The sequence below is a fragment of the Carassius auratus genome, unplaced genomic scaffold (genome assembly GCF_003368295.1).
Source record: "Carassius auratus strain Wakin unplaced genomic scaffold, ASM336829v1 scaf_tig00214570, whole genome shotgun sequence".
Taxonomy (NCBI): domain Eukaryota; kingdom Metazoa; phylum Chordata; class Actinopteri; order Cypriniformes; family Cyprinidae; genus Carassius; species Carassius auratus.
The window spans coordinates 8,582-34,847 of record NW_020527715.1 but is presented as its reverse complement, the minus strand read 5'-3'; the positions used below and the strand labels follow the sequence as shown (position 1 = coordinate 34,847).

The 26,266-nt window shown below is 38.3% G+C and overlaps 1 protein-coding gene, 1 long non-coding RNA gene and 1 pseudogene across 2 annotated transcripts; 1 reads left to right on the top strand and 2 right to left on the bottom strand.

Annotated features, from left to right (window-relative positions):
• Window positions 1-25,398, top strand: LOC113092333 (uncharacterized). Its single transcript, XR_003287547.1, has 3 exons — window positions 1-847; window positions 2,273-2,481; window positions 25,103-25,398. It is a non-coding gene; the product is annotated as an uncharacterized LOC113092333 (long non-coding RNA).
• Window positions 2,090-5,712, bottom strand: LOC113092331 (cytosolic 5'-nucleotidase 1A-like; annotated as a pseudogene).
• LOC113092332 (cytosolic 5'-nucleotidase 1A-like) lies at window positions 9,703-11,084 on the bottom strand. The gene is made up of 4 exons (XM_026257906.1): window positions 10,992-11,084; window positions 10,583-10,699; window positions 10,294-10,475; window positions 9,703-10,022 (listed from the first exon to the last, which is right to left on the bottom strand). The coding sequence occupies exons 1-4, from the start codon at window positions 11,080-11,082 to the stop codon at window positions 9,717-9,719; spliced, it is 696 nt and encodes a 231-aa protein (XP_026113691.1). The 5' UTR covers window positions 11,083-11,084; the 3' UTR covers window positions 9,703-9,716.
• Window positions 25,399-26,266: the final 868 nt, after the last annotated feature.

Sequence of the window (26,266 nt, the reverse complement as noted above, 5' to 3'; positions counted from 1 at the left end):
AAATTATAAACATATAAATTAAAATATCTGTTGACCAAAATAATGTTTTTGTATTTTAATATAGCATATTTTTAATAATAGGGTCTTTATTTTTTTGTGTGTTTTGTAATTGTTTTACTGTTCTCAAACTCTGCTGAGACATGCTGTCACAAAAGGTTAAATTGTGTTCAGTGAACTATATTTTTCTGAGCAACAACAGTGAAAATATATATTATAGATATGTAAAATAAAAACAATACACTGTACATAAACAATATTGATATAAAATATATCTACCCTAAGAAATCCTCAACTATGGCAGGTTTCTAAAATGTTGCATGCGCGCGCAGTCACGTGCTCTTCCCAAACTTCTCTAGCATTATATCATGACATGCACGTAAAAGCGCGTGACGTTCGCGCACAATCGCTGCACTTGTTGCTAGTCAAAAACAATTCGACCAAACTGTGCGTTCACTATATTTATATTTATTTAACTGTTCTAAATATCTGAAAAGAGAAACAAGCGCTCTGTGCTTGGTGTTGGTGCAGTACCTTGATTATCTCTTCGCAAAAATACGGGCTTATTTAAGCGACGCCAGATCCAAGAGTTTGATCACTAGATCCCCTTGCTCTGGTCCGGCCTCCTGCTGGATCTCCAGGGCTGCTTTCTTCGCCCGTTCTCGGTCCCTACATGCCATGACTATCACTCGGCCCTGACGCCGCAGCAGCTCTGCGGCCGTGGCTTTTCCGATACCACTGCTTTCGCCGCAGCATATCGACGCCTTCTTCATCCATATGTTTATAATAGGGAAAAGCTTCACACTGCTGATCGTTCTGTGGCCCCGAACAACGTCGAGTTCATGAGCAGGTTTGTAGGCGTAAACATTCATTCACGCATGTGGGAAGTAACTGGAATGTTGTTCAACTACATTACCCAGAAGGCAAAGCGGGTTAAAACGCAATGCGTGCTTTATTTATTTACAATAAAACTACATGGTATGTGTGTTGGAGTTAAGTTTTACACCCCTGAGCTAGGCTTTAGACACGCATGTTTCTAGTCAAATTTGTTTTAGGATTACAAACTTAACAGCTTTAATTAGACACACAATATAAAGCGCACTCAATTAAGATCACTCATTTAATTTACGATTATACAGAATAAATCCAGTCTTTAAAAACTTTTTTTTTTTTTTTTGTGGACAAAACAAAATTAAACATTTGTACATTTCATGATAAACACATTCTGAATACAATGTATCACATTCTTCACACTCTCATCCTTATTTCAGCATTTGCTCAGTTATTTTAATATTGTGGCAAAGTCTATCAGGAACACTAGTGGTAGGCAACACACATCAGCTTTAGTAGATTAAAATCTGTTACATTTACATCATACCGTCTTACACCATAAATAAAATAGAGAGTTGCAATGTATGTTCCCTGATATAGAATTAAATATTCAGAATTTTTATGTTTAAATGTTCTCCCTACTGTGCAATAAAACATGTAATACCCAACTATCTATGCTTATATTTATTGCACGTGTTATTGATTTAATATACCATAAATGTATCCAAATTTCTTTTAATATAATTTGTGTATTTCACATCTGTACATACAATATACTGTCTATTGTATTTTTGTCTATTGTATTGTTTTTACATATTTCTGTTTTACTCATTTTAATTTTGTTATCTGTGTCTTGTCACTTGTCACTGGAAGCTTCTGCCACCAAGACAAATTCCTTGTGTGTGTGTAAGCACACTTGGCAATAAATTTCTTTCTGATTCAAAATGAACTATTAAACATCTTAAAAAGCCGTAATGATCAAGGCATAAAGGCTGGTAAATGCATCTACAGTAACTGCAAATAATTATCCAAAAGAAAAAGAAAGGGCTGCAGTATGCACAGTAGTTTTAACCTCTTAGTGCTGACGGATTAGTACAGCACATAACATGCTACATAATAATATACAGTACATAATATACTAGGTCATTTACAGCGAAACTAAACTATCTGTACAGATCAAGGTTCAAAACTTTCTCTAAAGCAAACAAATAAATAAAATGACCTCTAACGTGAAGATTCATGTGCTTTACTTCCCAGCTCATTATTAATATAAGTAAACATTTTTTTTATAACTATTGTATAGAATAGATGCAAGACACTGAATAGGTGTTGAGGTACCTAAAGACATGGGACTCTGACATTTGCATTTGATAATCATCAAAACTTTTTGGCATCACTTGTGTCTATGCGTTTCCCCTTATGATACTTCTGTTCAATCCCATAGGGCACATGAGCAGCGATTGTACCAAGCTCCTGGGCACCCTCAATGTGAAACATCTGATCATCAAAGAAGATGTGAGGCCTGATCTTCTGTAGGAGAGGCCCCTTAGGAGCCCCCGCCAAAAAGAGGGCCTCGTCTACCTCCAACCCCCAGCTCCGTAGGGTCTTCAGAACGCGGGCCCCAGCACTGGCAGCACTTCGAGCTGTGACGAGGTAGGTGCGAATAGGGCAGTTGATTCGTTGGTTTTTTACATAGAATTTGCGCTGGAGTTTACCCAGTGCTTCCAGGAAACATTTCAGGGGGCCCTAGGAGAGGTTGATGCAATGACAAATCAAGGATCAAAAAGACGTTGCATGCTCAAAACATGACATGATGGATAAAAAATTTGTATCACTATTAATAATGAATATTAGTGGTTATTTTTATGTTACCCAGTCTTTGTTTACCTGAGCCAGAGGCTTGTTCTCAAACTCTTTCTCATGCCTAAAAAAAGTGTCCAATCCGTGTTCCTTTACGATAATCTCAGACTCGTCAGAAAACAAAACAGCATCTCCGTCGAATGCTACACGTAGTTGAGTATCACTGAGCTCATTCTCACTGTCACAGGCGAACATCGTGCCAGCTGCTATTCCTGTGAAAATGGTAATTTAAAGCAAATTTAGCTTCCTGTTCAACTAATTTAAAGATGGTTTTGCATCAACATGAAAATGCCCTTTTTTTTAATACCTTCTTCGATAGCTTCTTGTACTTTCTTTGAATCTTTGGACAGATAGAGGTTGGTCATGTAGGCCTTTAGGTAACCAATTGGACTCTCTCCACCCGTCATGCAAAATCTCTCTATAGTTAGATCTGCAGAGAGAGAATTAATGTTATTGTTGTTCATATATTATGTAAAATGCAGTACATACAGTGTACATTTGCATCTGTCCAGCATGCTGCAAACCTTATAAAAAATGTCTTTAGGGAAATTTTGGTCAGTGTACCTGCACTGACTTTTTTTATTTTCCTTTTTAGTGGTGCATGTTGGTTTAGATCTGTGTAGAATAAATATATTTTAAAGGGGGCCTATTAAGTCTCAGATGTCCACAGAATGTGTCTGTGAAGTTTCAGCTCAAAATACCCCACTGATAATTTATGCCATTTTGAAAATGCCCATTTTGAGTGGAAGCAAAAAACATTTTGTATTTGTGCATTCATCTTTAAATGCAAATGAGCCGCTGCTCCCCACACACTTTCCAGAATAGGGCTGCGATTTTACAGCTTGTGCCTCGGATGCTCTGCCAAAACAAAACATCTATTTAGTTTTTGATTATCAAGTTTTTCGACCTCATTACAGTTCTTTGTCATCATAAATTCTTATTTATTCTTATTGCTTCTTATTTGCATGTGCTTTAAAGCATATCATTTCAAAGTAAGCCATTATGGATTTTTGAAAATTACTTCTGTATATTTACTTCATATACTGTGTAATGTAGCTGTATGTGAATGTAAACAGTCTGCAGGGTTTTTAAGCTGAGGTGCATCATAAATAAAGTTATTGTCTCAAAAGAAAGAGATTTTTGTAATTCAAATCCTTTAAAGAATATAATGACAATCACCATAAAAGGCTAAATTCAAGGCTAGCAAATGTTTTCTGGTTGAAGAGGAGCTTTAAGCATTTAAGTCTCTGTGTCACAGAAATCCCTTCTTTATTTCCATACCATAGTAATTGATGCTGTTAATGAGGCGAACTCTGACCTGGGCATGGTTATTGGTCATCAGCACAATATCAAACAGCTCCTCACTGTCTGGGTATAGTTCTCTTAAACGGGCATTTACATTCATCAGGGCCTGTTGATAAGAAAAACAGAAAATTAATAAAGGCATGGCTGTGGGTGTCTAAGGATATCCACGTTAGGCAACACTGCTGTGATTAATGGTTGATTAGTTCAGTTGTATATAATCATAAACAGTGGGCAGAACACAATAATGCTCTGTGTTTGAGTCTTTCCCTGCAATAAAAAGAACTAAAGTCCATCCATGAACAAAACTGAAGGCAAACATAAGTTTTCCATACAGGTTGATATCAAGATTTTCCCAGCAATTTGCATTAGTGCAAATTTTACTTGTCCTGTAGATATATTCATGTGGTATGAAAGCTCAAAAACAGGGTTCATATTAGAGTAGCAGCACTATGGGTGGTCAGTGCAGGCCAGTCCACATTTATTTATTTTCTTATACTGATTGTGCCAACATTAAGATCTGTCTGAGCCAGTGCTAATAAACAGTTTCTATACATAAATTCCAAACCTGCTAGATAATAACTACTTTACTAATGTGTAATGAATTAATTGCTAAAAATAAATATATTGTGTACCCTTTTGTGTTGTTAATAAAGTCCCTCGAGGCATTTGCTCCGCTTTACAAATTTGTCAAGATTTATTTGTTGGAATTTCTTGTCATTTGTAATTAATGCCAAATGACATTACAGTAGTAATATACCTAGGTGATGTAAACGAGGTGTGTTGCAAAGTGCAGCAAGAGTGCATCAGTCAGGCTCCATGTAGAAATTCCATTAATATTCTCCACTGGGGAATTGATTTAAAATGATAACATGTAAACTATTAAAGGCAGCCCTCCCGAGATCTTGTTTAACCGCAGTATTCCTGCATGTTGGAAAGCTACATTACATATCATTACTCATGATTCTGCAACAAAACTACACAATCGGTAGTATTGAAACAAACAAATCATGCCAAAATAACTAGAGTCAATGCTTTATATATTTATCCATTTTTCATTTGATTGTCCATCACAATTCTTCATGAGATTGGAGCAATAAAGCTGTACACATTTTTACTATACACATTCACTAACCAGTCTTCAAGTAAAAAAAACAATGTGGAAAATACTGAAAAGGAAGGAGGCCACTGTTGCACTCTATTACAGTACTAGTGTCCAGTTACAGTACCTATGGTATCAGGTTCCTGAAAGGTGCTGATGGATGTAGGCTGAATGTTATGATCAGTTTTGAAATATAGGATTATATTATGCATTTTGTTTGAAAAATCATTTTGTAAAGCTTACACCTGTTGTTACCTTAACGAAAGGAAACGAGACTCCTGGGGTAAACGGCTGGTCCTCGAGCTCTAGCTGGTGCGCGATGTACCTCTCAAGCCCCTCCTCTTCAAACACCTTCCTCTCCTTCACCATGTTAAACAGCGTTCGTGAGGACACCGCAATCGTTACAGCGTTGCTAGGTTTGGAGGGCTGCAATTCAAAAGCAACAAATGTTTCGCTTCGTCAAATAACGCTTTGACAGCTACCCAGTCTTTTTCTTCGCAGTTGTCGGATTTGGACTGTCCTCCTCTCTCTGTGCCTTCAGGTTTGCTCATATTGTTATGGGGTCAGGAGGGCAGAATTGTTGTGTCCTGCTTGCTGCGGTAGTTGAGTTACTCTCCGCATTAACACGACCATGTGACGTCACCAGCCTAAGTGTCTTAAAAAGCAAAATAAATAGATGAAAAATAAAGATTTACAACGTTCCCATTTATCATTTTTAAGTGCTCTAAAGTGCCGTTTTAATTTCACGTCACTATAGCAGTTAAACAACACCCGTTTTGTCTTGGAGATGGATGTACTTTTATTTAGGCTACTGAAAACTTCAGTTTCGGGTAAAATGTTTATACTTCTTTAGTTGACTCTTATCTGAATGCATTCGAGTGTTTTCTTTTTAAGCGAACAGCTGTTTGGTAGTGGCAGTTATTACAAAATATGTTTTAGTTTTAGGGTCAGAATGGTTATGAACTAAATGTTAAAACATGCACAATCCACTAGCTATATATAGGCCTATACAATTTGCATATATTTATGTAATTGTATTTTTGATAGCTAGTCTTCCCTACAGGCTACAGGTGCTGTTATTATTATTATTATTATTTGTCAGGATCTTGGCAAGGAGGAACTCAGGTGCAGACAGGATTTACAACACAAACAGGTTTATTTACAAAAAGGGGAAAAACAAAACCCACGAGGGGGAAAACAAGGGCTAGGGTAAACACTAAATAATTCTACAAAACACAATAAACAAGGTAAACAAAGACTGAACACTAACTACTAACAAACACTCACTGCAGGACAAAAGACTTCGAGGAGTTTCAAGGACAAGGTGCAATCACGAATGACGAACACATATGAGGTACACAAATCACAATCACAATTCTTGGGGAACAAATCTCAATGAACCGACGCAAGACAGAGCACACTAGGAGATCTAAATAGGGGGAACAATCAAGACACGACAGGTGGCACAGATGGGACAATCAAGACACGACTAGGTTAACAAGGGGGGCGGGGCAAGGGAACGAGACAACACAAGCACATGGCCCAAAGACAAGGCCATGCGCTTGTACACAAAACACGGGTCTGTCATGATCCTGCCTCAAGACTAGGAAAAATCAAGGACACGAGGGCAGAATCATGACAGAACCCCTCCCTTAAGGAGCGGCTTCCAGACGCTCCTCAAGGGAACATCAAACACGGGACACGACTGACATGACAGACTGGGACACAGACACAAACCAACAAGACATGACGAACAACAACAAGGGCAAACATGAATACACAACGGCAGGGTTGGGGTGACAAATCAAAAAAAACAAACAGGGAAGGGGAGGGGGCGGGACCACAAAGTTCATGGGGGACAGACCAGGGCGGGTGGGAGGGGTAGGAATCTTAGGAGGACAGGACGAAGGCTGACGACGGGGGGTACGGGCAGGTCTGGGTGGTGAGGGGCGGGGAGGGGTCTCGGGACAACTGACAGGGGATATGACAGGAGCAGACAAGGGACGCGGGGCAACACTTACGGGACGCGGGGCAAGACTTACGGGACGCGGGGAGACGACATCTACTGGACACGGGGGGACAACATCTACTGGACACGGGGGGACCACAGGACACGGGGGGACATTAACGGGACACGGGGCCACATCAACGGGACACATGACTACATCAGCAGGACACGGGGCAACACTTGCTGGACACGGGGAGACAACATCTACTGGACATGGGGAGACAACGGCTGGACACGGGGGGACAACGGCTGGACACGGGGGGACAACGGCTGGACACGGGGGACTTCTGGGGACAGGGTCTGGGGACAAGACAGGACTGACTGGGGCTTCTAGGATACGGACTAGACTAGACAAATAATCTGAAAAGGCTTTAGCCGCTAAGACAATTGGCATCTCCTTACGAGATGAGACACACTGTACTAAAGTCTTTGCTGCAGAGTCGGCCGCGGCACTCTCCTCCGCTCTCACGACTGCCGACTTGCATACAGCCCTCTTCTTTGCCGGCTCGGGCACGCCAGCGCTCACCGCTGCTGACTCGGGCACGCCAGCGCTCACCGCTGCTGACTCGGGCACGCCAGCGCTCACCGCTGCTGACTCGGGCACGCCAGCGCTCACCGCTGCTGACTCGGGCACGCCAGCGCTCACCGCTGCTGACTCGGGCACGCCAGCGCTCACCGCTGCTGACTCGGGCACGCCAGCGCTCACCGCTGCTGACTCGGGCACGCCAGCGCTCACCGCTGCTGACTCGGGCACGCCAGCGCTCACCGCTGCTGACTCGGGCACGCCAGCGCTCACCGCTGCTGACTCGGGCACGCCAACGCTCACCGCTGCTGGCTCGGGCACGCTCACCGCTGCTGGCTCGGGCATGCCAGCGCTCACCGCTGCTGGCTCGGGCATGCCAGCGCTCACCGCTGCTGGCTCGGGCATGCCAGCGCTCACCGCTGCTGGCTCGGGCATGCCAGCGCTCACCGCTGCTGGCTCGGGCATGCCAGCGCTCACCGCTGCTGGCTCGGGCATGCCAGCGCTCACCGCTGCTGGCTCGGGCACGCCAGCTCTCTCCGCTGCTGGCACGGGCACGCCAGCGCTCACCGCTGCTGGCACGGGAAGAGACAGGGTCACAGGATCGGCAGGCCCCTTCTTCCTCCTCTTCCTCCTCGGGCGCGGTGCAGAGGCTACAGCTGGGTCAGAGGCGGGTTGGGGGAGTTTGGTCTCGGGCAGGGCAGCCTCGGACGCCGAAGACTCTGAAGCTGACTCCCATGAAAACCGTCTCCCTCGCTTGTTGGGGAGACTTAAGGTAGTGGGAGGTGCCTCAGGATCTTGGGAGGGACCTAACTGATCCCCCAGGGTTGCCACGGCCAGGACACGACCCTCCGGGATCGCCGGCAGCTGGGTAGGTGGGGGGGACCTCTGTGGCTCCTCCTGGGAGATGCTCTCCCACAGCCGGGCATAATTCCGAAGGATCCACTCCCCCTCGGGCGAGTATGGGAGGGTGACCCCCTTCCTGTCGGTGGGGGATGACATCCAACATTGTTGACGGAACTCCAAGTGTTGGAGCTCGGGGGACCTCCTGCCTGCTGAGTTCCTTTTTGGTCGGTTCATTCTGTCAGGATCTTGGCAAGGAGGAACTCAGGTGCAGACAGGATTTACAACACAAACAGGTTTATTTACAAAAAGGGGAAAAACAAAACCCACGAGGGGGAAAACAAGGGCTAGGGTAAACACTAAATAATTCTACAAAACACAATAAACAAGGTAAACAAAGACTGAACACTAACTACTAACAAACACTCACTGCAGGACAAAAGACTTCGAGGAGTTTCAAGGACAAGGTGCAATCACGAATGACGAACACATATGAGGTACACAAATCACAATTCTTGGGGAACAAATCTCAATGAACCGACGCAAGACAGAGCACACTAGGAGATCTAAATAGGGGGAACAATCAAGACACGACAGGTGGCACAGATGGGACAATCAAGACACGACTAGGTTAACAAGGGGGGCGGGGCAAGGGAACGAGACAACACAAGCACATGGCCCAAAGACAAGGCCATGCGCTTGTACACAAAACACGGGTCTGTCATGATCCTGCCTCAAGACTAGGAAAAATCAAGGACACGAGGGCAGAATCATGACATTATTATTATTATTAAAGTGCATTTTGTAAATAGCATGTAACAATTGTTTTTTGTAAAGCTATGGAAGTATTTGTTGTAATCTATTTGAATTCCACATCATTGTCGTTGAGAGCATTTATATTATTTATAGTTTCTGGTGTGTTATTAAGAAGGAAGAGCGAGAGAGAGAGAGAGAGAGAGAGAGAGGGAGAGATGCAGAAAAAACATAATGTCTTCATATTCTCTGTTAAATAATAGTGAGAAACCAGAACAAAGACAACTAGATGTCTGTAATGATTTATTGATCAGATTCTCCATTAAAATAAAATCAACAGCTCAACAATACCATAAAATCAGCATTTGCCTTAATTTAATTTACACTTTAAGTCTTAAGAAACAAGACTGAAAATAATTACCAAATGTAGCTTTCCTGACATTATAAATTATAATGTGGAAGAAAATATAATTTCACCCTTTTACATGTAAGATTAGGTTTTATTCTTTCTTATTCTTCACACCATAAGGTACATGAGCACCAATAACCCCATTTTGAAGGGCTCCTTCAATATGTGTCATCTGATCATCAAAGAATATGTGAGGATTGATTGCTTTCAGCACAGGCCCTTTAGGGGCACCACTCAGAAAGAATGCCTCATTTATCTCCAGTTTGTTCTCCTGAAGAGTCTTTAGGGCTCTGATTCCAGGACTTGATGGGTCGCGTGATGTTACCAAGTAAGTATGAATCATTTGGTGTGTCTTCTGGAGACTTTCCAAAGCTTTAAAAAAGTCACTTAACGGACCCTGCAAAATAATTAATTTTAGAGTGAGAGATAATTACTATATTATTACATTAAAAACTTATTTTAACTTTCGATTTAAACTTTCAACACTCAATGTGTGTAGAGCAGAAGCACCTTTACAGTTGAACATTCAGTGGAAGCTTCCTTTGAATATCATTTTAAATAACAAGTCTGTGTGGTGTGTGCCTTGTGAATGTGAAATAAAACAAGGGTTGACTAACCCTTTTAAGAATCAGCTGTACTAACAAGTGGTTTCAGAACAACAGTCTTACCAGTGCCAAAGGTGTGGCCTCATTATCACGCTCATTTTGTTTAAAAGCCTCTAGACCTTTCTCTGCGGTGACTTTCTCTGACTCATCTGAAAACAGGACTCCATCACCATCAAAGGCCACACGTAACTCTTCATCACTGTACTCATCGTAATCTCTCTGGAACATAGTGGCTGCTCCGTATCCTGAACAAGAATGCCTCATTTAAAAGTTATAGAAGACACGTCTGTTGTGTTTTATACTCCAAATACCTACATGAAAAAAACAAACAAAAAAAACCTTGAAGCATCACCTGCACTGATGGCCTCTCTCACATTCTGTTCGTTTGTGGAAAGGAAGATAACAGGCTTGATCTCCTTCAGGTGTTCTAGGATGGGTTTTTCCAATCTCACAATCTCAATTTTTAGATCTGCGCAGACAGCATCACAACATTGTATTTAGTAGAATAAAATTAAATCTTATTTTATTCATTTTTATACAAAAAAAATACAAATCTTTAGGGTCTACAGTGACTTAAAGAGATACTTCGGGAAGACGAGATACTTCCTTATTTGCATTGACCACAACAAAATGTTTTGTATGTTATAGTAAATAGCCATGATATATCTTAATGTGAAAGAGCAATGTTTGAAGATTTTTCAGAATTATTCACTGTTACATGCAAGAAAACAAAGTTTTGTTGAACAGTTTTCTACACTTACTATAGTGGTCAATTATCTCTGTAGATATCAACGCAATTTTAAATGGCTCCTCAACGGCTGGATCCATCTCCCTTAAACGTTGATTCACCATCATAAGTGCCTAGGGCAGAGTGGTCAAATTCACTCAATACAGCAATATCAAATTAAACAAATGAGGTGACTTAATATTCTTGATAGATTTAACTAAGTTAAGTAATTGTGTATTACAGAATTTGTGTCAGATAGTGAAAAGCATTCTCAGTGAAAATACTGTAGATACACATGGATAAAAAAATACATACATTCTGCTGATGTTTAATATAGTACTAGAGGATTCCAAATGACCTTTTCATTTCCAAACTGGGTTTAACGGTAAAAGTCAATGCATTATTGATTGACACAGATAATGTAGAGGAAAATACATTTTCCCTGAAATTCTGTTACCTTGATTAATGGAAAAGCAACTCCTGTGGAGGTCTCCCCATTCTCTTGTCTAAATAATGCACATGATGAAACTGCAATGGTGAATGGTGCCACTGAAAAATAAAAAGGCAGTGGGGTTAAAGAAGGACCAACATTTTTAATTCAAACTTAAGATTTATTAAATATTAGGGCACAACAGTATTATTTCTTAGATGTTTGTTATATGAAACTTGAAGACCAGCATACTTTTGAGCTCAGAGGATGGACTTGTTTTATTCTTGATTTTGCTCCTTTCAGTGCTTGACTGATGTTATCTCTGTCTGTGGACAACAAAACACTTATTCCATGCATTAAATTAGTCAGAATATATATAAAACCAGTTTATTTAAGCTTAGATTTGTTTAAGCATATTTGCTGATTTTCCAACTAAAGCTTAGAGAGTAATCTAATACAAGAAACAGACATGAAAACTGACAGCCAAAAAGCAGGTAAAAAAAAAGTAGTTTAGTCAGTTAGACACAAACGTGACATTTGAGAGACAAGTATTAGAAAACCTACCATACAATTGTCTGTTGACTTGTCTGATAATGAAAGTAATTTTACTGTATTTATAGACCGTGGAACAATGCTTGTGAATCTTTGAATAGTAGGCGTTCTGTAAATCTTGTTTTGCAGGATTGCATTGTTTGCATTGTTCTTTAATTGTGCTTCAATTATTATTCTTATGGTGTATATAGTTTTTTATAAGTCCGTTATTTATTTTTACCTTTTACTCGTTTCAGTAAAATTACATTTTAATTTACATTTAAATCAAGCAGTCCAGCCCAGCACTTCAACACAGCATCACAGTTCAGCTAGGCTTGATAACACACCATCTAGGTCAGTCAAGATCCTGGGTGTGGTGTATGATAACTAGATCTTAATTTCACAGGGCTCGTCAACATAACGATTAATCATTGTAGTTTTGTGCTTTATAACATCAATAAGTAATGTTATTGTGCATATCTTGATTTTTCTTTAAGCTGATATGGAATAAATGTAACTCAAAGGCTGCATTTGAACTTGGCATTAATATTAATACCATATAACATGGTTTATACAAGCAGACCAGATCATCAGCCAGTCAGGAGGTGACGCATTTACATTTCTTACATTACATCAGGTGGTCTTAGTATCTGGATAACTGATTCGATTTCTGTTTCCGGCACAATTTTTTAATTAGGATTGTATCAGGGCTCCTTCAAGGATGCATTCAAAAGGCAGAAGCTTCAATAGCCTGAAAGTTAAAAACAACTTTGTCTTGCATCTACAGTATCAATGGTAATGCCCATATAACATGGGGTTAATTATTTATTCAATCAACCACAAATAGTTAAATAGTTGGAAAAATGTCATATTACGACACATTTCATGGTTAAAAGGAGAGCATGCAAGCATACAATATATTGGATACTGTATGTGTAATATGGAGATGTAAAATATCAGAATCTAAATTAAAAGAATAATCTCAGTCTTAATATTTTCCCACATTTATTTAAAATGTATTTTTAAGCAGAAACAGAAACTCTGTTATTCTATTTTAAGGTCTTAATGTGTGATATGCTATATTATATTATATTTTCCATGGTAAAATTATAAAATATATTAGTATGTTTTGGTAAATCATGCAATTGTTAATCTACTGAAAACTTGTGAGTCTTGTTTTTTTTAAAAGGTTTGTGCAGGTACATTGTGTACTGCACCTGCTTTGTTCTGTCTTCATTATGAAACAAGATCTAGTGCTTTTCTTGTTAAAGCTATACCTGTGTGTGTGTTTGTCTGTGTGTGTGCATTTTGGTTATTATACTCTCAGAAAAAAGGTACAAAACCTCTCACTGGGGCCTTTGTACATAAAGAGTCAATTAGGGATGTAACAATATGAATATTTCTCATCAAGATTGTAGTGACCAAAATTATCATAGTTATCAGTATTGTCACGGTTTTGTTAAAATGTGCTGGAGATGTTCAAAAAGTACCAACACCTAAATCACTTAACCAAGTTTCATATTTAAAAATTAACAGACAACAAATAAAATTACTTTTTTGCTTGCATAATCACTGAAACAATAACATTACCAATGATGTTTGATTTTAAATTACAACTTAACTGAAAAAAGTTTAATAGGATGTAGAAATATCTAATGTAAATGTTCAAATAAAGCAAGTAAACCCTAAAATGTTTGCCTTTAAATAAAGAAAATATATTTATTATATTGATTAATAAGTGGGTATAAGTATTTTTCTGCTCCATTAATAATTCTGCATAACATAACTGAATTGTTTACAAATTTTAATCCACATTAGCTAGTTTTTCATCAACCGGTCAAAATTTACATCAGGGCATGCAAATTCGGTTAGTTTTTGGCCAGCTTTTCAAACCTCAAAGCTTTTCCGCTCTGTTTTCACTCGAATCAAAACTATCTGCATGCTGTGTGCACTGTTACTAAAACATGAGGCTGAATTCAGCTTCTTATTTGCAGCTTCTAATTGAAGCTATCCGTTCAACCTTAAAAACCACTCTTTCTTAGCTTCTTATTTACTTTGTGTCTCCTTTTCAGAAACGAACAATCAATTATTTTAAAATGTAAATGACACTGAGAAAAGAGACTGTATGCTACAGTAAAAATGTGTGAAAATGTACATGGTGTCAGTCAAGTGCCCTGGGAAACATTCAACGCACCCTGAAGGACAGCTGAAATATAGTACCACCAATTGAGCCAATAATGCAGTGTCATCCAGTTATGCTTTGTCATATTAGCCAAGTTCTTCACAATGTCTTTATGTAGTCATCAATAGAAAACTTGCCAGCTGATACTGAGAAAACTTGTAAGTCTCGTTTGTTTAAACAGGTTTGTGCAGGTACATCATGTACTGAAAATGCTTAACATTGTTCTTTCTTAGTTAAGATACAAGATCTAGTGGTAAATGTAGAGCACTACTGATAAATCAATGGTAAAAACTGCATAATGTTGCTGGTATGATTGTTATTTTATGATCACTGCAGATACTTTTTTAATTCAATATTTTTCCCCCCATATTTTAGCAGGGGTTATCCTGATCATACCTAAAATAAACAGAACAGAAGATTATAGTGACCAAAATGATCACGGTAAATCAGTAAAAATCAATAAATTACAAATAAAATGACTTTGTGCTTGCATAATCGCTGAAACAATAACATTACCAATGATGTTTGGATTTTAAATGACAACCTGACTCACTAAAGTTTAAAGGGGGGGTGAAATGCTCGTTTTCACTCAATATCCTGTTAATCTTGAGTACCTATAGAGTAGTACTGCATCTTTCATAACTCCAAAAAGTCTTTAGTTTTATTATATTCATAAGAGAAAGATAGTCTGTACCGATTTTTTCCGGAAAAACACGATCGTCTGTAGGCGTGACGTGTGGGCGGAGCTAAAGAATCACGAGAGCCATAGGCTTTTGCGCTGATAGCGTTTGGAAGTGGTGACATTACCTGAGGACAAAACCAACCAAAACAAACCATGGCTAACAGTCAGATTCAGCGTATATTTATGATCCAGAGGATGAAATTTAACAAGAGCAGCAGCAACAACAGCGGCTCTATGTGGTATGTACTGAAACTGTATATATATTTGCTTAGCGGTTTTGGAAAATGATTAAGTTCCACTTTGTCGTTTTTTTTTTTTTTTTTTTTTTTTTTTTTTAAGCTGTACATGTGGAAAGTGCAGTTTGATGACAACATCGCATGTTGTTTACTTGATGTGCTTACGCGCCGATAGCTAAGTTAACAACAAAGAGATATTTGAAGCAGTTTTACTCATGCAGTTTGATGACAACATCACATGTTGTTTACTTGATGTGCTTACACGTCGACAGCTAAGTTAACAACACAGAGATATTTGAAGCCGTTTCACTCACCGCATGCGGTTCCAACACACGATTGTGACCCTTTTTCGTTGGGACTGCATTATCCTTAAGAAATAAACGATGTGCAAATCCGTCGTCAAACTGGGCCTTGTTTGTAAAACAAGCATCTTCGAAATGCAGGGGAACAAACACAAACACTTACACAACTCCGTTGATGCTCTGTAAAAATAAACTCCATCCACTGGTCCCTTAATGCTGTTTCTCTTTAGGTAATCTGTGCAGGGTTGTCTTGCCCTGGCAACCAAAAACACACTCCTTTTGTGACATTTCGCGACGCTCTTGCTTTGATCAGTGAAGTCTGTTGTGCTCTCAGTGCTGTGCTATACGGGAGCGCGCGCTCTTCCGGCAGACGCGCCCTCAGGACCCATATAAGGAAATTCCGCTCCATCTAACGTCACACAGAGCCATACTCGAAAAAAACTTTCCGAAACTTGTGACAAACCGGAAGTAGTATTTTTGGAACAGAAATACTCCTTCAATCATACAACTTAATTTTTGAAACTGTGTCCATGTTTAGCATGGGAATCCAACTCTTTAACAATGTAAAAAACTCAGTATGCATGAAATAGCATTTCACCCCCCCTTTAATAGCATGTTGAAATATCTAATGTAAAAGTTCAAATAAAGCATGTAATCCTCAAATTTGATATGATAATTTATGATTATATGTATTCCATCTGCTCCAAAAATGGTTCTACAAAACTTATCTGAATTGTTAATTGTTAGAATCCACATTAGCTAGTTTTTCATCAACCGGTCAAAATTTACAGCAGGGCACACAGAAACTGAATTGGGGAAGTCGTGGACTAGTGGTTAGAGAGTTTGACTCCTTACCCTAAAGTTGTGGGTTCAAGTCTCGGCCCGTCAATACCACGACTTGAACAAGGCATCGAACCCCCAACTGCTCAAGAGCGCCTCAACATAAATGGCTGTCCACTGTTCCAGGTGTCTGTTCATGGTGTGTGTTCACAGTGTGTGCGTGTTCACTGCTGTTTGTGTGCACTTTGGATGGGTTAAATGCAGAGCACAAATTCTGAGTATGGTCACCACAGGAGTATTAATAATAGGCTGAATGTAAATACAAGTCTCTGTAAATCATGTAAAGGCTAAGTATAGTAACCTCAGTGGACAAAGCAATAATGCGCTAGCGAACACTTCCTTCAGGTATTATATGGAGCAAAGATGAAAACCAAATTACATCGAATCGTTTCTGAAAACACTCAAAACCTTCAGAGTACATTTCATAAATTTGTATATTCATGTGTATAATTCCCTTAGCACTCTTTTAAAACCTCCAAGCTTTTCTGCTCTGTTTTCACTTGAAACGAAACTACTCTGCATGCTGTGTGCATTAGACTGTTACTAGATAACAAGGCTGAATTCAGCTTCTTATTCGCAGTTTCTTATTGATGCTATCCGTTCCACCTTAAAAACGAGACGCTTCAGCAGGGCTGGCCAAATGGGTGCCCTAAGCAGGATTGTAATGCTGTGCCCCCCTTCCTCAAATATGATGGAAAAAAACACCTACTATACCTGTAGGGGTGAAAATAATACTTTAATCAAATAAAAAATGTAATGAATAAAAAAAAAGTATTTACAAATTACAATTGTTGCTCTCAACATTTGCCTATGGCTATAACTTTATTATGACTCTAATTTATTTTATAGTCTCAAGCATTCAGAAATCATGCAAAAGGAAATTAAGCAGTTTTACTATGATAAAACCATGGTTTATTTTTGTAAGGGTTGTGATATGCACGTTTTTTTGTTGAAGAAATTATAAAGGCTTTGTCATCTATAGCAAAAAGGTGGCCAAAAATGAAAGATTAAGTGAATATTTGAATTAAATGTTTGGTCAGTAGCCTAAACAAGGATTTGATTGTCCTGTAAGTGTAACAGCAGCAATTACATGGCATTTGGCTCCCTTTGCAGGCATTTTTAATAACATGTGTAATGGAGTTTAAATAATGCTATTAAATTCATGAATTAATTGGGGGAAACTCGACATTGGCTGGCTGTTGAGTCGCATTTGTGTGCGTGATATTGTGGGCGGAGTTATGTAATTACCAGCAGAGTCTCACATCTCTCACTGCTGGTAAGTCGCATCAATAAGTGCTGTGTCATAAATGGAGTTTAGATTCTTTTCAAGTGCAAGGTTGGACTTTAATATTACACACAAGTTTACTTCATTTGCCTGTCAGTTCCTGTTTCTGTCAGTAGAGTCAAAATGTGTTATTTGCGATGATTAAATGTGATGCATGTGTATGTTAACCTGCTTGTGAACTCCGTATCTATGTTGATTTCATTTAAGATTTCTGAGCAACATTGATGCTTTGATGTAGTTTACACTAACCAGCTTTTGGTCGTGTTTGTCCCAGGTATGTTTTATATTTACATTTGTCATGTTTTGTGTAAAAATATAAGCTGAATTAAGTGTTAGCATTAACACGGGCTATATGCTCACACGTACTGAACATAGACAGTAAAAGAAATGGACACAGCGACCCCATTGGAACTCAATTGAGACAAGTGAAGCCCATTTTTAGTGATTTTTAGCAATTCCGTTTCTGACGCGCAGACTCAAACTAAGCTTGATGACGTCAGCAACCTGTCTGACAGATGTAAATCTTCTAGTAGCTGTGCGTGAAAACTGCCATCGTTAATCTTGCAGAGACGGCGAGCTTGAGCGGGGAGTTATTTGGCGTGAGTGAGCAGGAGTAAGTTTTCTGATTAGTTATTTTGTATAGCATTTTAAAATGTAACGCCAGTGCTCCATATTAAATTAATTGCCTGCGAGCTTCTCCTCCTGTCTGTACGGTAATTTCCCTACTATGCGACAAAGAGTCGAGTGGTTATGACGCAATCGTTAGCCTATTTAAAAACTGTTTCTACGGGGCCATAATGTAACATAGAAGGTAATGGAGCCCTTTATACATTGTTGTGTATCTTTAGAAATAAATAATGGACAAATGGAGTCTTTAAACTCCTCAGATGTAAAGTTATTCGCTGTCAAAGTGACGCCAAAATGAATGGGAGTCAATGGGATGCTAACGCAAGTGAAGTTCTGCTACTAGATGCCGGCACGCGGCCGACTTCAGCTTCCGGTCGACTTCCTTGCCGCCTGGTACTGAACAGAGTAACAGCACCATTTTAGTTGTTCTTTTTCTGTATTTCAAAAATATGCAAAATGATGGTTATTTAAGATTATAGTTTCTCTGTATTTATGTGAAGTTATGAGAAATAACAGAGACAATTATTTATTTTATTTCTTTAATGTGTGTTTTATTTTGAATTTTATTCCACTATATGTTCACGATCACTCTGTAAAAATGTCATTACCAGCAGAGTCTCACATCTCTCATTGCTGATTTCTGAGCAATGTTGATGCTTTGATGTAGCCTACACTAACCAGCTTTTGGTGTGTTTGTGTGTTGGTGTGTTTTCGTGTTTGTCCCAGTTTTGTCTGTCCCAGGCCCAGTAAAGCAAGATTTGAGTAACCATCCACCTGCTCTCAGTGTGATTTCATCCACACACACAAACAGTCACACATGTACATAAATTGTTTATTTTGTATTTGCCTACATTATGTATTTTAACAGTGTTATTATTAACCAATCATTATTGCCTCATTGTTTTTTATATAATGCATTTTAAGTCAATTTAAAGGCTATTGATGGCTTATGTCTGTTTTTATAGCAACAACAACAACAAAAATTATATTACAGTATATTAATACTTCTTTGTTAATTATTATTTGAAGGAACAAAAAAAATTGCAGTTACCATGGCTACAAGAATGATGGTTTGTGGCATTATTGTTAAAACCATGTGTAATTTTCGTAAGGGAATCTGAAAGTAAAAAAAAAAACAAAAACAAAAAAAAACACTTTTACAGGAACAGTGATAAACGGGTCTCATTTTTACCTAAATTATTTATCATTTTAAAATATATTAAAAATGTATAAGGTGTGCATTGTAGCTGACACCTAAATTAACACATTACAATTGTAAGACTGCAAGTCTTTCTCCTCAAATGCTATTGAGCTTAAAGTTTGCGTTTGAGCCCATGTGAAAAAAGTAGGATAATTTACATATGATTTACAGTTTATTTTAATAAATATCAAACATTCAATTCAATTGTGCATTATAGCTGACACCTACATGAACAATTAACGTATAATGTAATTCTGTAAAACAGAATTTCTTCTCAAACCTTATAAACAGTAACTTAACACTCATACTATTTTTGCCACTGTTGAGAAACTAACAAACCCCCCAAGTCAGATTCTCAGTGAAATGCACTCAGACAGTAAATGCAATGAGTTTGCTTCCTAATTTTCTGAAAAAATCATTTATATCAGGAATGCGATTACGATTAGCACATCCTCAAGTAATGCAGAGGTCAGACAGATTCGGCCACAATATCAAAATTGAGAGCAATTGATAGCAAAATTCTGGAAGACATAGTGCCGCACCTAAAATAGTCAACCAGCTATCTTGACACACTTCCCACATCTTTTTTAAAAAGAGTGCTTAACTGTTTAGTGGTGAACGCCTCACTTCTTTCTGGGACATTTCCAAACTCCCTGAAAACTGCAGTTGTTAAGCCCCTCCTGAAAAAGAGCAATCTTGATAACACCATTTTGAGCAATTTTAGACCAATATCTAATCTTCCTTTCATAGGCAAAATTATAGAAAAGGTAGTTTTTAATCAGCTGAACAAATACTTAAAGAGCCAGTAAGATGAAAATTCTAAGCTTCCTATCACTGTTTATAAGTCCTGTACAATAGGTTTAAATCCATCCAATGTTAAAAAACATTGTCATTTTGTCAAAATATCATTTTAAAATTACCTCAATTCTCAGAGATCCCCAAACGGTTCGCGCGAAGCTGTTCAAAAGATTCAGTTTCCTTAAACCCCACCTTTCGGTAGCATACTGTGTCCTGATTGGTCAACTGACATATTCAGGTTTGATTGGTTGTTCCGCACACAACTTCATGGTAAACAATGCGTTAGCATCTTTTTGGGGTGAATTATGTCTTATTCCTCTCATCGCGAAGCAAACAGTAAAATAAAAAATTTGAACAGTCTCGCTGCTTTTTCTTCTGTGTGGGTGTATTCAAGCCGTGCGCTTCAGTTTGAATCTGAATAGCGCGTTCAGCTCAGGGGCGTGGTCACATTAGATATAATGAAGGGAGACGTGAAAAACGGACATCGCGTTGTTTTCATATGGATTACTTTATCACAGAATATCTGTTAGCAGCACTTATTTAGTTTTAAAGAAGACATGTCAAGCTTTCTATAGATATCTCTCTCATGTCTCTACATTGAGTATTCACGGAGTTACACTTCATTTTAATGACGTGTTTGTAAATGAAGATCAGTGCAGAGAAAGGCTGCAGACAGCACACACTGATAAGACGCTCGGGAGAAAACAAACATATAACTTCATAATCATACTTCGCGTTGTGATTCGGAGATGCTCGTTGGTCTAAATAAAGTTGGTAATGAACCCTCTTTTATGGCCAAACGCTTTGAAAATCCCGCCTTTTACTCACCTAGATTAGAAAAGCAGTCATCAGTGAAATGTTGTGAACACAACAAAAGGGATTTGTTGGTTCTTCTGATCTTCATTCTTTGGCAGTGAAAATGAAACAAACTTGCCTTTACAATTAAAAACACACTGTCTCCTCGACATGATGCTATCACACCAACCAGAGCATCTGTGTGGGGGGGTGGGGCAGGTCAGAGTTCCGTTTCTCCCAAGACGGTAGGCGGAGATTATTATGCAAAGTGTTTCTAGTGACATACATAGAGATGGGCAAAAGATTTGAAATCTATAACGACTCGTTTCAGAGATTCAGAGTCGACTCCTTACTTTAGAAGCCAATAACTTTATAAATCGTGTACTTTTTGGTTTAATTACTTTGCACATTGTTTACACTGATGGACAGCTACATCATACACTGTAATAAAGGTAATTTTTGATTTCCCATCTGTGAGGCTCTTTAAACTCAAATGGGGCTTCATCGTTGTTTTTACAGCTACCCAGTCTTTTTCTTCGCAGTTGTAACAGAAATGAGTCAAACCAGACAAATTAAAGAGTCTATCAAATCTGTGTGTGAAACACATTTGGCACCAAATTTCTCTTCTTCTCTTCTCTTCTCTTCTCCGATTCCTCAGGAAGTCATAAAACATTCTGTGCCACAAGTCCCAAGCAAGATGAGCAACCAACTTGTTAACACAACAGCTTTCAACATTAACACCACTAGAACAATTATTTACAATTTCAATTCGAAGAAGAGAAATTTGGTGCCAAATGTGTTGTTCGTAATGGAAATGCAAGGGCTAATTATGTGATTGATGGTTGTTCATGTCTATGCAATTTAACGTATTGCTGTAAGCTTGGGATTCAGGCACGTGCACAGGTAGGGCTCAACCTGTGCAGAGCACATGTCCTTTTTGCCCTTACACTCCGAAGTGCCCTTTTTTTAGTGGTGTTTTTTATTTTATTTTTATCAATGCTATTGGTCACCCTTACGTCTGTCTGTCTGTTTTACTAATATTTCGCAAATGAAAGTTCTTAAAACGAGCTTGTGTAAATCTTATTCGGTCCTCAAGCTGTCAGTAAGCTGATAACTCCGCCCCCTCTTTATTCATTGAATCAAAAGTTCCACAGCAGCCGCACGGTAGACAACAGCTGAGCTGAACAAAGTTTTGCGAAGGGTAAATAAATATCTTGTTGTTTGAATAAGTACTACTAAACACTATGTCTATAAAGGCTCATATTTTATTTATTGGATGTCTGACAGACTGACTGAGACATGTGGGACATCGTCTGAGAGAGAGGGCTAGCATTTGCCATATAGTCCAGGCGGCAAGGAACTCGACCGGAAGTTGAAGTCGGGTGGGGGCTGCCATCTTTTAGCAGAACTTCACTTGCGTTAGCATTCCCATTGACTCCCATTCATTTTGGCGTCACTTTGACAGCGAATAACTTTACATCTGAGGCGTTTAAAGACTCCGTTTGTCCATTATTTATTTCTAAAGATACACGACAATGTATAAAGGGCTCCATTACCTTCTATGTTACATTATGGCCCCGTAGAAACAGTTTTTGTAAAAAATAGGCTAACGATTGCGTCATAACCACTTGACTAAATTAAGGCAATTAACTTAATATGGCGTACTGGCGTTACATTTCAAAATACTATACAAAATAATTAATCAGAATACTTACTCCTGCTCACTCATGCCAAAGAACTCCCCCCTCAAGCTCGCCGTCTCTGCAAGATTAACGATGGCAGTTTGCACGCACAGCCACTTAGAAGATTTACAACTGGCAGACAGGTTGCTGACGTCGTCAAGCTTCCTTTGAGTCTGCGTGTCAGAAATGGAAGTGCCAAAAAATGCTAAAAATGGGCTTCACTTGTCTCAATTGAGTTCCAATGGGGTCGCTGTGTCCATTTCTTTTACTGTCTATGATCTAGTCATAGCCAATATATAGCCAACACTTAAATAGCCTGTGCATACAGTAGCATTTCATCTTTTATAAAATGCGATTTTGGCCAAATGCATTTTACCACAGGAAAAACTGAGCGCTCCGTCTATTTAGCAACAAAAACTAGTTTGTAACCTGTAGATGAAAATGTAATGTGTTGCCGGCAGGCGCCGTCGCCGTTTTAATGACGATAAAAAAAAATACACATTTGCACACATTCGCTGGTCAAAAACTATATATTGATAAGTAATACAACAACATATAATTTGTTTTTACCATCGGAGAATCATAACAGGTGCGCCCCCGCTGTTTCGTACTGGCACTTACACAAAGCGACGAGTGATCCTCGTCACTTAGATATACATATTTCTAAGAAATTTCTTCTTTGATTTATGATTGCTGATACACTTAATTTATTAACATTTAGGCTAATCATGTTATAGTATACTCTCCGCTCGTCCTCACATGTATAAAATGTAGTAAAACATGGTTTTACTACAGTAATGTAGTAACAATTTTTTTTTTTTTTTTTTTTTTTTACAGAAGATCACTGTGAAATCTTTATATTTTATCATGCAGAATGTAATTCATGATTCATTCCAAGGCTTCGTTTATTTGATCCAAAATACAGCAAAAACAGTAATATTGTGTAATATTTTTAAAAATTTAAATAACTGTTTTCTATTTGAATATATTTTAACCCTCTCAAGGCAGGCGTTGCAGATTTGCAACAGTAAAGTAACTAAAAACCTTATTATTTTATATTTTATGTATCTGGAGTACTAAAAACTTTACTAAAGGTTACTAAAGTTACTAAGTTACTAAAACTTAATTTGAGCCTGAGAGGGTTAAAATGTAATTTATTTTTGTGATCAAAGCTGAATTTTCAGCATCATTACATCAGTACTCTTCAGTGTCACGTGATCCTTCAGAAATGCTTTTCACTGCAACTGTACTTTTTACACCATTTTTATTTATTTTTTCATTGCTGGCTTATTTTAGGGAAAGTGTAGTGAATAAGAGACCTTCAAGAGACCAACAAATTTGTTTTAGGATTACAAACTTAACAGCTTTAATTAGACACACAATATAAAGCGCACTCAATTAAGATCACTCATTTAATTTACGATTATACAGAATAAATCCAGTCTTTAACAACAGTTTTGTGGACAAAACAAAATTAAACATTGTACATTTCATGATAAACACATTCTAAATACAATGTAACACATTCTTCACACTCTCATCCTTATTTCAGGATTTGCTCAGTTCTTTAAATATTGTGGCAAGGTCTATCAGGAACACAAGTGGTCAGATCAGTTTTAGGACTGAGTAGATTCAAATCTGCTAAATTTACATCGAACACCATCTTACACTATAAATAAAATAGACAGTTGCAATGTATGTTCCCTGAGATAGAATTAAATATTCTGAATTTTTATCTTTAAATGTTCTCCCCACTGTGCAATAAAACATGCAATACCCAACTATCTATGCTTATATTTATTGCACGTTATTGATTTAATAAACCATGAATCTATCCACATTTCTTTGAATATAATTTGTGTATTGCACATCTGTACATGCAATATACTGTCTGTTGTCTATTGTATTGTTTTTACATTTATTTTTTACTCATTTTAATTTTGTTATCTGTGTCTTGTCACTTGTCACTGGAAGCTTCTTTCACCGAGACAAATTCCTTGTGTGTGTAAGCACACTTGGCAATAAATCTCTTTCTGATTCAAGATGAACTATTAAACATCTTAAAAAGCCGTAATGATCAAGGCATAAAGGCTGGTAAATGCATCTACAGTAACTGCAAAATAATTATCCAAAAGAAAAAGAAAGGGCTGCAGTATGCACAGTAGTTTTAACCTCTTAGTGCTGACAGATTAGTACAGCACATAACATGCTACATAATAATATACAGTACATAATATACTAGGTCATTTACAGCGAAACTAAACTATCTGTACAGATCAAGGTTCAAAACTTTCTCTGAAGCAAACAAATAAATAAAATGACCTCTAACGTGAAGAGGCTTCCATTCATGTGCTTCACTTCCCAGCTCAGTATTAATATAAGTAAAAAAAATTTTTTTATAACTATTGTATAGAATAGATGCAAGACACTGCATAGGTGTTGAGGTACCTAAAGGCATGGGACTCTGACATTTGCATTTGATAATCATCAAAACTTTTTGGCATCACTTGTGTCTATGCGTTTCCCCTTATGATACTTCTGTCCAATCCCATAGGGCACATGAGCAGCGATTGTACCAAGCTCCTGGGCACCCTCAATGTGAAACATCTGATCATCAAAGAAGATGTGAGGCCTGATCTTCTGTAGGAGAGGCCCCTTAGGAGCCCCCGCCAAAAAGAGGGCCTCGTCTACCTCCAACCCCCAGCTCCGTAGGGTCTTCAGAACGCGGGCCCCAGCACTGGCAGCACTTCGAGCTGTGACGAGGTAGGTGCGAATAGGGCAGTTGATTCGTTGGTTTTTTACATAGAATTTGCGCTGGAGTTTACCCAGTGCTTCCAGGAAACATTTCAGGGGGCCCTAGGTGAGGTTGATGCAATGTTTGAGTCTATTCAAATTCCCTATATATCATTTGAGTTAATTATTCTGTAAAACTCATTGTTGCTACAGAATTGGTGGAGAATGCGGGCATTTCAAACTTCGTTTTGTGAGCAATCAATCTATGTATATGGTTTTTAATAATTTCTGCACGTGCGCTATGAAATTATGTAATGTTACTTGTGAGATAAGTCGCAAGACGCGAACTCACTCAACTGACTGAGGCAAAAGCTGGTCAGTCAGCGTGCTAGGTATTTGTAGAAACTTAACAGCATAGTCACTGTTATTTTTAATGAAAGTTAACTGCAGTATAATGTTAAAAGTATCCTGTTAAGAAAGACCAAAATCTTTTCACAGTGAGAACATTTTAATATGAATAATTAAAAGATAAAGAAATCTTTTATTAGTTGCAACATGTAAATCTGAGCATGAGCGATGTTCCTCTGATTCAGTTAAAAAGGCCTTGCTTATTAAATATCGTTATTGAATTCGTGGTAAACCACAGTAATATTAAAAAAAAAAACGATAAAAACTCCTGGTCTAAAATTGGCTTAGCTACCCGATTTTTAAACCTAAAACATTTAAATCATAAGTGCTATTTTGATAAATGTTTATTGGAGTCAACAGTTGGAAAATTCCTGTTTTTATTACAGTTGTGTTTTGGAAGTGAACGGATCCTTCTTCAACCTATGTTTATATAGCACCTCAGAGATTAAAACCTTTGGTTTGTTACTTGTGATTTTTGATGCAGAAAATCAGCCTGACAAACGATCAGATAATTTCTAAGTCATATTGAAATTGTAGTTCCGCTATCTAAACACCAGAGGGAACGTGTGGGTTAGAA

Bases quoted from the DNA above. Each gene is read 5' to 3' on its own strand.
- LOC113092332 (XM_026257906.1), bottom strand. From the start codon at position 11,082: ATGGTGAATCAACGTTTAAGGGAGATGGATCCAGCCGTTGAGGAGCCA. The intron at 10,700-10,991 runs GTAAGTGTAGAA...CTGTCTGCGCAG, and splicing joins AGAGATAATTGACCACTATA to ATCTAAAAATTGAGATTGTG. The intron at 10,476-10,582 runs GTGATGCTTCAA...ATTCTTGTTCAG, and splicing joins GAGAGAGGCCATCAGTGCAG to GATACGGAGCAGCCACTATG.